General features: G+C 41.6%; 1 protein-coding gene across 1 annotated transcript in view; it reads left to right on the top strand.

Annotated features, from left to right (window-relative positions):
* The window catches only part of MTHFD1L (methylenetetrahydrofolate dehydrogenase (NADP+ dependent) 1-like), a 268,081-nt gene that overhangs the window by 73,568 nt on the left and 182,400 nt on the right, over positions 1–12,113 (top strand). The window contains exons 15-16 of the mRNA XM_011988735.1: positions 2,454–2,562; positions 6,375–6,548. Coding sequence (XP_011844125.1) covers positions 2,454–2,562; positions 6,375–6,548 — 283 coding nt within the window. The remainder of the gene's footprint in view (positions 1–2,453; positions 2,563–6,374; positions 6,549–12,113) is intronic.

Consider the following 12,113-nt stretch of genomic DNA (forward strand, 5'->3'; position numbering starts at 1 on the left):
CACCATCACACCAAGCTAATTTTTTGTATTTTTAGTAGAGACAGGGTTTCACCATGTTGGCCAGGCTGGTCTCAAACTCCTGGCCTTGTGTGATCTACCCGCCTCAGCCTCCCAAAGTGCTGGGATTACAGGCATGAGCCACCGCACCTGACCTGGCTCACAGTTCTGCAGGCCTTACAGGAAGCATAACACAGGCATCTGCTTCTGGAGAGGCCTCTCCAAGCTTCCAATAATGGCAGAAGGTGAAGGGAAAGCAGGCATCTCACAAGGTGTGAACAGGAACAGGGAGTAAGGGGGTGGTGCTACATACTTTTAAATGACCAGATCTCATGAGAACTCACTCATTATCACAAGGATGCTACCAAGGGGGATGATGCTAAACCATCATGAGAAACCAGCCCCTGTGATCCCATCACCTCCCACCAGGCCCCACGTCTAACATTGAGGATTATATTTCAAGATGAGATTTGGGCAGGGGCACACATCCAAACTATATCAGATGGTTTGGGCTCAGGATCTCTCATGCATTTGAAGTGAAGATGTCAGCTGGGGCTACAATCATCTGAGGGGTTGACTGGGGCTGGAGGATCTGTTTCCAGGATGGCATACTCACATGGCTGTGGGCATGTGTATTTCATTCCTCGCTGGCCACCAGCAGATGCCTTGCTTCCTCATCATGTCCACCTCTCTGTAGGGCTGCTCACAGTGTGGCAGCTAACTTCCCCCAGTATGAGCAATCCAGGGGAGGGAACCAGAAGGAGTCTTGCAGTATGGATGACCTAGGCTCTGACATCATGTGCCGCCACTTCCTTTTATCCTGTTTGTTAGAAGTATATCACTAAGTCCGGTTCATATTCAAGAGAAGGAGAATTGTCCTCACCTCTTCAAGACAGGAGTATTAAAGTATTTGTAGGCATTTTCAAACCATCACCACCTGTGTGACCTAAAGGCGAAGGTCACCAGTGTTCCACCATGTAAGCTGAGTGTTCTCATAGTGCTGGAGCCTGCAGTAACGGTGGCCTCTGGCAGTGACATTTAGTTCATATCTTTCTTCTGTACAGGGTAATACACAACTGAAACTCTTTACCTCAAAATGGGTCATTATACATTTTTGTAAGGATTATAAATTACATTTCCATCAAAGCCAAATTTTGTTTTTATTTTTATTTCATTTACTTATAATTTATATGCATACATAGCACTATTCAGTAATTCAATTTGCTTGTTCTTTTATACCAACTACAGAAGGATGGTATTTGGAAGCTGAGCATCAAGCTGATCATTCATGCAGTCTTGTATTTTCTTCAGTTTTCTTTTCTAAATCAGATGACGAACCTATTCAGTATAAGTTTATCCATGTACATGATGTCTTTTGTGAACACTTAATCTATTTTATTTATTTATTCATTCATTGATTTATTTATTTTATTGAGACAGGTGTCACCCAGGCTGGAATGCAGTGGCACGATCTCAGTTCACTGCAGCCTGCACCTCCCAGGTTCAAGCCTCCTGAGTAGCTGGGATTACAGGCGCCCGCCACCATGCCAGACTAATTTTTGTATTTTTAGTAGAGACGGGGTTTCACCGTGGTCTTGATCTCCTGACCTTGTTATCCGCCTGTCTCGGCCTCCCAAAGTGCTGGGATTACAGGCGTGAGCCACCGCACCCGGCCAATTTCTGTATTTTTAATAGAGACAGGGTTTCACCATGTTGCCCAAGCTGGTCTTGAATTCCTGACCTCAAGATCTGCCCACCTCGGCCTCCCAAAGTGCTGGGATTACAGGCATTAGCCACCTCACCTGGCCTCTTTATTCATTTATTTTTAAAGAGACAGAATCTCAGCTAGGATGAAGTGCAGTGGTGTGGTCTTGACTCACTGGAGCCTCAAACTTCTGGGCTCAAACAATCCTCCCACCTCAGCCTCCCAAGTAGCTGGGATTATAGGTGCATGTCACCACACCTGGATTTTTTAATAGTGTATTTTCTCACATTTTCCTGTTTTTCTTTTTTAAATTTAACAAAAACAATGAACATAGTCAGAAGTTCTGGCCTGTGACTTGATATAACCCTGAACGTACATTGTAAAAAACATTCTCAGATTCATTGCTGTAAGTATGAAGAGCTAATAGCCTGCAAGGGAACTACAGAATTAAGCTGGATCATCCAGTTCATGCGTTCATATTTAAGAAACAAAGCAGCTTCTTTTAATACTATCAAACTCTTCAGTACGGTATTGAATAGTTGTATATTCTAACTAGGCATGCAGGTTTTCACATTTTCCTTTTTAAGAAAAACCTACAAACCTAGTTACAAGTGAATAAAAATATTCCTAATATCCCCTTGGCTTATTGTACAACTGGATAATCTTGTTTTGTAACATCCACAAACAGTATTTCCATGGTTTAAGTGCGTGCCCTGTCAGCTTTTACAATTCTAACATGTTTTCCTCTCTCTCCCTGTGAAGAATATGGTCAGTAGTGGAAGGAGATGGCTTCGTGAACAGCAGCACAGGCGGTGGAGACTTCACTGCTTGAAACTTCAGCCTCTCTCCCCTGTGCCAAGGTAACACTGGTGATTTATTTATACTGATGGCAGCTCAGCACAGTGCCTTAGACCCAGTTAGTCATGGGAGAGAAGCACAACTCATGCTACTGTGGTTTTGATAGTAGATAATTTTCTCTATTCATTAAATTGCCACCCTATTTTCTCTATTGTAAATTCTCCAAAATTAAATCTAATGAATGTATTACTGTGTTCTGTCAGTTCTAAAAAGGCATATTTTTAAAATTTCCATATTTTCTATATTAAATGGCAGTTTTTTAATGATGTTTTAAAACTAATTTATATTAACTAATTTAATTTCAATGATGTTTCCTATATTTAATGGCAGTGGGTTTTTTTCTTTTTCTTTTTTTTTTTTTTGAGATGGAGTCTTGCTCTGTTGCCCAGGCTGGAGTGCAGTGGCACAATCTTGGCTAACTGCAACCTCCACCTCCCAGGTTCAAGCGATTCTCCTGCCTCAGCCTCCTGATCGGGTAGCTGCGATTACAGGTGCACGCCACCACACCCAGCTAATTTTTGTATTTTTAGTAGAGACAGGGGTTTCGCCATTTTGGCCAGGCCGGTCTCAAACTCCTGACCTCAGGTGATCTGCCCACCTCAGTCTCCAAAAGTGTTGGGATTACAGGCGTGAGCCACCATGCCTGGCCTGGCAGTGTTTTTTCTTCTTAATGGTCCATGAAGTCATGGTTTTAAATCTGATAAAATATGGTAATGTAATATTTGGAATATGCTTTTCTGTGTCAGAAATGCCCAACGCATATATATCCGCCTGGTCTTAAGGGCCATGTAGGTTTCTACTCTGGGGATAAATGATCACCCAAACCAAACATTCCACGTGGCAACTGAGCTCAGCTTTCTTCAGAACAATCTGATAGGATAGTCTGTGTTCGTCTAGGTGGGTATTTTCCTCAGAGTGCTCTTTGATGAAGTCTAAGCTACATATTTTATCTGTAAATTTGGAAATATAAACTGTAGGTCATAGTCTCAGCATGTGTTTTAGAAGGATTGGGTAGGGATGACATCTGAAACAGACAGCCACATTTTCCAGCCTGATGATGAGTCATCTGTGTCTGTCATACTCCAAGAAATTGGCCCCAGCCCCATTATCCAGGTGTGCATAGTGCCAGGTGTGCATCCCCAGGTAATCTCATCTAGCAATGTTGGAATGCACAGAGTGCAGAGGAGATAAAATCCCTCTGGTAACTGACTCTTTTTATTTTTTTTTTTGAGACAGAGTCTTGCTCTGGTCTTGAACTCCTGACCTCAGGTATTCCACCCACCTCGGCCTACCAAAGTGCTGGGATTACAGGCATGAGCCACCGCACCGAGCCTGACTCATTTTTTGCCTGATAACCAGTTGCTTTATAGAATTGAACTCCATTTCCTTGGGCAGTCAGATGAACACCCTGGTTCAATTCTACCCACCAGGAGGGTGTGACCCTCTTGGACATGTTTTCATCCCTGCAATAGACGAAACATCTCAGTTATGTTCTCTATTCATTAATTATGTAAGTTGCAATGAGGAATGTTATTTCTGTAATATCATCCCTGGGCTTGTGCAATCTGTTTCATAAAATATCTTATTTTAGAGTTATTTATGTTGTTATAAGACCTTAGATTTTGAAAGCAAATCAATAATTTCTACCTACAAAGTGGTAAAAAAGATTAAGATAGATTTCACCAAATTGTGTACCAAAGTTTCGAAGTAAATTCTTCTTGTTTAGCCAGTAATTTGGTTGAATAATTTAACCCTTTTCTCCCCCAAGAAGAATTTACTTTGAACTCATTGATTTCTAGACCCACTGGGCAAAGAGAAGCAGGCTGAGTAGTTTATAAATCACCCAAAAAATCGCGATGGTGTCTCTATGACCCTTTAGTAAAAAGGAAACCTTACAGGTGTTTGGTTTGGTTTGTTTTTAAGACAGAGCCTTGCTCTGTTGCCCAGGCTGGAGTGCAGTGGCTTGATCTCTGCTCACCGTAACCTTCACCTCCTGGGTTCAAGCGAGGACATCTGGCTAATTTTTGTATTTTTAGTAGAGACAGGGTTTCACCATGTTGGCCAGGCTGGTCTCGAACTCCTGATCTCAAGTGATCTGCCCTCCTGTGCTCCCAAAGTACTGGGCTTACAGGCATGAGCCACCATGCCCGGCCTGTTTTGTTTTCGTTCGTTTGTTTGTTTTTTGAGACAGAGTCTCCCTCTGTCGCCCAGGCTGGAGTGCAGTAGTGTGATCTCAGCTCACCTCAACCTCCGCCTCCTGGGCTCAAGTGATTATCCTGCCTCAGCCTCCCGAGTAGCTGAGACTACAGGTGCGACCACCACACCTGACTAATTTATTTGTATTTTTAGTAGAGATGGGATTTTACTGTGTTGGCCAGGCTGGTCTCAAACTCATGGACTCAAGTGATCCTCCCGCCTTGGCCTCCCAAAGTGCTGGGATTATAGGTGTGAGCCACTGCGGCCTGCCAAAAGCTTACACATTTTTCAAGATTAAGCTCTTCAATTTAGGAGATTGTGGGAAGAGAGAGACAGAAAAAAAGTTATGGCCAGGAAGGCAAAACAAAGTAGGAGGCTAGAAAGGAAAGGTTGGATGGGTGGAGGCCTGGAAAGGGATACTCAGTGGCCCGTGGGGGGATTACCTGAACTCCTAGTTTCTGTGGTGCCCTTTGGAGAAATCTGGGTGGAGGTGTGTTTGCTGTTACCTCTTACCCCAGGTCAGGCCCCCACAGGATCCTGGAGGAGAGTCTAGGGTGGTCTGAACACTGAGGGTAGATTGCCCGCTGTAGCTACAGAAACAGGGCCAAGGGGCTGACTAAAGTCCACTGAGGGGGTTGATCTGCCCACCGAAAGAAAGCAGATCACAACAAAAATAAGTGTCCCGGGGTAAGTGAAGGAATAGCTGTCCTCTCTGATGCAACCTTTAAGGGCAGTTCCCTGCTGCGTGGTCTCCCTGGGTTAGTCTTGCTGCTGAGGCAACAGGTGTGCCTTCCGTCTCTCACTCTCAGACACGTGAAGGGCCTGACTCCCCAGCAAGGAAATGACTGAGTACATGAGCCCCAGAGGGGGCTCCTCCTGAAGAGTCCAGCATTACACATGCTGGTATCCAGACCACTCCTGTAAGACAAGCAGTGGTGGCCAGTAAAATAGAAGAGTTCAGTTAGGTGCCCAGTGATACTCTGGAGTTCCTACAATTTCCTGTCTGAACTTGGGCTCAGGGCACTAGGTCCTTGTACCGACAGTTATGTAATTAATAAAATATATTGAAATATGGTTTTAGACTGTAAATAGAGAGAGGGGAAGTGTGGACACAGATAAAACAAAATAGCATTTCCACATTTTTTCTTTTTTTTTGTACTTAATCTCTAATGTGATAGTAGTGTTCACATTTTTGAATAGCCAAGAGAAACATGTGGCCAGCCCAGTCGGAGATTATTATGCAATGGCCCTCTATTCATGGCTAATGAATACCGTGATGCCCACACAGCATTTGCTCTGTAGTGGAATCACACTTGCAGGAGGGCTTTGGACACATTATAATACACAGTTCTTCTCTGTATGCCATAGGTGTTATACTTCCACCTGGACACAAGTTTAAAATCTTTGTGAGTTTTTTGGAGTTGCATTTCTACCATGAGGCACCATTTTCTCATACACATTAATTGTTAGCAGTTGTGCTTATTACTGCCTGGGAGAAAGGACCCCAAAGCAATTGCATTGATTTCATTGTTGGCGTGATGTGAGGCTGTTCTCACTCCAGTTACGACCACCTAAGCTGAGAAGCCTCTTCTCTCTTTTGTGTTGTCTTTCCCCTCAGTGACATTGAGATTTCAAGAGGACAAACTCCAAAAGCTGTGGATGTCCTTGCCAAGGAGATTGGATTGCTTGCAGATGAAATTGAAATCTATGGCAAAAGCAAAGCCAAAGTACGTTTGTCCGTGCTAGAAAGGTTAAAGAATCAAGCAGATGGGAAATACGTCTTAGTTGCTGGGTAAGACACCATGTAACATCCACTTGACCAAGCAGACATCTTTACAAAACTCTTCCCTGTACCCTTGTCCTTGTGCCCCTCAATCCATCCTATTCTCACGTTTGACATTTTGTCCATTTCATCTGGCATTTCTTTATTTGGTGTGAGGTAAGTTTTTATTTTCAGTGCAGAGCAAATTAGTCGACTCTACAAAATACAAAGTCAAACAAGTTGCAGTGCTTTATCTTTTGTTTCTCATATTATGTTGTTATTACCCCTGCTCCCCCTTGGCTTTTTTAATTTCATTTTTCATTATAAAAATCAAGATAGGAATTGAAAGTAAAATATTTTGAACTCAGCAGTTTGTTTTGTGCATTCTGCTTGAAATATTTTAATGGAAAAGGTACAGGTAATCGTATGAAACATGTTTTCCTGTTAATATCCTTGATCTTACTGATAATATCCTTGATCTTACTATTCACATTACAAAAGCTCATTATTTGCCTTCTTCTGCATTTCAGAACTAGTGTTGAGCCATTTTCACTTGTGTTGGTTATTTTATAAAAGACAAATTCATAGTTTTTATGAAAAGGAGTGTTTGCTTTTTTCCTCTTCTTTTTAAAAAAAGAAGTACATTCACTAGCTGAAAAGATGATAGAAAGCAAGGGATTTCAAATATTTATTCAATGTGACCTGAGGGAACATCGTGAGACCATATAAATTCCTTTGTTGCCTTGAAATTTCATTTCAGTGACTATTGCTTATGATGTATAGGCCAAGGCTTCAGGCACAAAAACCTGTTTGTCAGGCAGAGACATTTCTTGTAACCGGAATTGACTCCTAGGTAATTTGTTTTTACATATTTAATTATTAATATAAGTGCTTTTTTCTTTATTTCTTTTTCTGATTATAAAAACAATGTAGTTTCATTGTAAAAATATTCTAAAAATTCAGAAAACAGAAGTAAAAAAGTAAAACCTCCCAAACCCAAGCACTCAGAGGAAACAACTATTGGCCTGCAAGGACTGTTGTGATGCTGCTAGAGTCTCAGCCATGAGATCACACTCGCATGCTATTCTGTAAGCAACCTGATTATTCGAGCATATGTGGCATACTGAGCTCCATGTGAGTGAATATTGAGCTATGTTACCATTTTTCATGACAACATAACATTCTATCACTCACATCCCAGATTCTTTTTTTTTTTTTTTTTTGAGACGGAGTCTCGCTCTGTTGCCGAGGCTGGAGTGCAGTGGCATGATCTCGGCTCACTGCAACCTCTGCCTCCCGGGTTCAAGCGATTCTTCTGCTTCAGCCTCCCGAGTAGCTGGGATTACAGGCATGCGCCACCATGCCCAGCTAATTTTTGTATATTTAGTCGAGATGGGGTTTCACCATGTTGACCAGGCTTATCTCGAACTCCTGACCTCAAGTGATCCACCTGCCTTGGCCCCTCAAAGTTCTAGGATTACAGGGATGAGTCACCGCACCTGGCCACATCCCAGATTCTTAAACGTGTTGGGGAAGCAGGGGCTGGGGGAGTAGCAAAAATGCCCAGGATGAGGGTGGAGATCCCATCTTACACATCTTCTGGTACCTCTAGTTCCATCAATAAGTGCTGCCCTGGCTCAGCCACGGGTAGTACTGAGTGTTTCTAATCGTTCAAGGGCGTTGATGCAGAAAAATAATTTGAACATAGAATAGGGATGTTCCACAACTTATTTGACCAATTTTCTATTGATAGGCAATTAAAGTGTTCCCAATTTTTGCCATTTTAAACTGCTAGAATTAACAACCTTGGGCATGTGGATTTGTGCATCTGCTTAATTATCTGCTTAGGAAAAATCTCCAGAGGTGAATTCAATTATTTATAACTACAAATAAAGCAACAATATCATCCAAAACAATATCACCTCTTTAATGATACAGTGATTTCTTCAAATCCCTTTTCCCGCCTCCTTTCCCACTTTCCTCTCCTCTTTCTCCTTCTCTTTGTGTAGCTTTTCTTTTCTTTTCTTTTTTTGGAGACAAAGTCACCCAGGCTGGAGTGCACTGCTGTGATCTTGGCTCACTGCAACCTCCACCCCCTGAGTTCAAGCAATTCTTGTGCCTCAGTTTCCTGAGTAGCTGGGATTCCAGGCGTGCACCTCCATGCCTGGCTCTCTTTTTTTGTATTTTTATAGAGATGGGGTTTCGCCATGTTAGCCAGGCTGGCCTTGAACTCCTGGCCTCAGCTGGTCAGGAGGAACCGCCCGCCTCCTCCTCCCAAAGTGCTGGGGTTACAGGTGTGAGCCATCCTGCCCAGCTTCTGTAGATATTTTTGTAAGAGGGACAGACAGCCAGGGCATCTCAGAATCCCTCAGCAGTTGGCGTTGTAAGGAATTCATCCTTTGCTGCACACCTTGGTTGCCTGTGTCTTCACCCTTCTCCCTCAGGCTTCCAGGCTCACTGCAGTTAGATTCCTGAGGCCCTTTCCATCCTAGAACCCCAAACTTAATGTCCCCATAATCGAGTGTGGGAAAGTTCCTTGCTGAGGGGAGGGGTTGGCTCCACCTGCAGGCACCCTCTGGGCCCAAACCCTGCAAGGAGCTGCCTCTGGTTAGATTGGCTCTGGGGTCTCCGAGTATGGGGCACAGTTTAGTCAGGGTTGCTTTTATGGCAGTATGCTTGATGCATATTTGTTTACAATGAATAAACAAACTCTTGGCCATGACAAGACCTTTACACAGCATTTGATTTGTGGAACTGGTTCCCTTCTTCCAGGCCTCAGGTGATCTTGGTAGGTGGGTTTGCAGGTTTTCTCACCCTGTCTAGATAGGAACACTTAAGGAAAACTTGGTGGGATGTGTTGTCTGTTTATGAAGGAATAATCCTGCAGCAGATTTTCTTATCCAGTCCCTCTGCTTTATTCCATTTGAGGCTTGTCAATAAAATCAGAAATCCAGACATGGATGGCCCTGACCTTACCTTGGAACACAAAACTGATACTTCTAAAACAAATCTGTGATGGTATTGTTGTCAGGCTCCTTACTTGTAAACAAAGCTGGGCCTCCAGCCTCATGCTGGAGAATGCTAGCTAGCACGGCTGCCTGGGGTTGCAGCCAATGCGGTCCATGGCCAGTAGAACATTTCTCCACATTGGCTCTTTGCTAGCATTAATATGTATAATTGAGCTGAAATTGGCCTGCCATGTTGTAAATAAAAAAGAAGATTAAACATGAATTTTCAAGAACAGAGTAAACACCAAAGGATCAACAATTCTTTTTCTGAAATTCTGATAGAAGTTTCTTTACCTAACAAAGACCTTTGAAGGAACAAAATTAAATGGCTTCTTTTTTTTTTTAACTATATTGGGAAAAAATAACCGTGCTTGTAAGATTATGATATATGTATGCATTCGTGACAGAGCTTGAAGAGTTTTAGGAAATAGCCGTACTGGATTCTATAAGGGAAGAATGAACAGCTCCTTCTCCCCAACACAACAAATGATATATTTTTTAGGGCTGTAAACTGTCATCAGTAGCTAATCCTTTAATAGCTGAATGATTGAGATCAGTTCAGACCACAGGCAAATATTTTATCTATAGTCTAAAGTGGGCCTGGCATGGTGGGTTGTGCCTATATTCCAGTTACTCGGGAGGCTGAGGTGGGTGGATCACTTGAGGCCAGGAGTTCAAGACCAGTCTGAGCAGCATAGATCTTTAAAAAATACAAACAAACAGCAAAAAGCAGCGCTGACTTAAAGCAACATTTGTAATCTAAAGTGAAAAGTTAATTTGAAATAAAAATCACCTTCATGTTTTTACATTTGACCAGGTCAAGCGTTAGGGGGAAGTGACATTATCAAACCATTATATGCACTGTTGCAACTTCTTTAAAAAGATAAATGACCCCTCCTTTAAATGGAGAATTATTTCCTTTTTCTATAAGTCTTTTCTAATTCTGAAAATAATATTAGCTTATTGTAAAAAATTTAACATAAAGAAAAGTAAAAAGGGGATAGCTAAGTCTCTCAGAAGTCAATATTTTATTTATACATTCATCTTTTTACACTTTGAGATCATGCTATAAATACCATTTTTGTCCTTTTTTCTGAACACTATAAATCTTTTTCCATGCTTTAGAAGAATTCAAATACCCAAGTAATTTTTAAATAAAACTAAATAACAATATATTTGTTATTATATATTTGAATTTATATAGAAATATGATTTAAATATATCACCAATGGGATTAAAATATAAAACAATGAGATTTTAAAAAATCTTCTATTATTAATAACTCAAATGCAGAACAGATTAAGTCTTTTAAAAAGCCATTCTTCAAACCTTAGGATTTCTTATTCAGTCAGAATCATCTGCGTTTCATCAACTACACATCGCATGGTATTTACACCTACACATCACTTTATTTGCTTTGCCTGACAAAATGAAAAGTATTGGGAATTGTTCAGGGAAATACGCCAAAAGAATCTTAGGGACTCATGAGTTTTACATATTTTCCCAGTTACACTAATGAAAAGGAATTTTGTTTGAGAACTTGACTTGGAGTGCAGCTGCAGGGCATTTGAATCTCAGTCTCCATCAGGCCTGCACCCATTTCTGTGCAGAAGTTTCTAGAATTTCCCTGAATTGGTTGGACAGAGCAGCTAAAAAGGAAGCCCAAACTGATCTGGGAATAGACTGAATTTCACATTAAAGAAAAGGAAAAATTTGAATCATTCACATCATTTCATCTTTTTTTTTTTTTTTCTGCAGAGGGCCAAATACCTGATTGGATTTTTAAAAAAATGTTTCAACCCTTTATTTTGGTACAACGTAAAAATAATCTGACTTTTCTAAGATTTTGCTTTCCTGCCTTGAGTAACTATTTAAATATCTGTGAGATTTTCTTTTATTTGTGCTATTTCCAGAACGAAACAGAAGTATTTAGAAGAAACCATTTCCCACAGGGCCTTTGAACCGTTTACCTAAGTCAAGTGTAATGAGAAACATCACCAAATGCACCATGGGGTTTACTGTTAGATAATAAAAGGCTTTGAAAACCTCCTAGACCCTAAAGCTGCCTGGAATGGATGATTTATGTTCATATGCTACTTGAGCATGTAGTTTTGGAGTGCATGGTTAGGCCTATGGCTAATGGCAGTGGTACCATTCAACAAGATTCTGGGTCTTCAGAATAGTTCAAAGTTTTACCACTTCTCTCTGGATAAGCCATCTTTTTGACCTTTGAGTAAATTATAAACTTGTTTTCAGATTGTGTCCAAATGGTCACGGGTACTTTGACAATTCTTTCTGTAGCTGCCAATAAATAATACTCATCTTAAAAAAGACATCATTCTGGCAGGGCATGGTGGCTCACACCTGTAATCCCAACATTTGGGAGGCCAAGGCAGGCGGATCATTTGAGATCAGGAGTGTGAGACCAGCCTGGCCAACATGGTGAAACTGGTTTCTATTAAAAATACAAAAATTAGCCGGGCGTGGTGGTGGGTGCCTGTAATCCCAGCTACTCAAGAGGCTGAGGCAGGAGAATTGCTTGAGCCTGGGAGGTGGAGGTTGCAGTGAGCAGAGATCACACCATTGC

The sequence above is a fragment of the Mandrillus leucophaeus genome, unplaced genomic scaffold (genome assembly GCF_000951045.1).
Source record: "Mandrillus leucophaeus isolate KB7577 unplaced genomic scaffold, Mleu.le_1.0 Scaffold337, whole genome shotgun sequence".
Taxonomy (NCBI): domain Eukaryota; kingdom Metazoa; phylum Chordata; class Mammalia; order Primates; family Cercopithecidae; genus Mandrillus; species Mandrillus leucophaeus.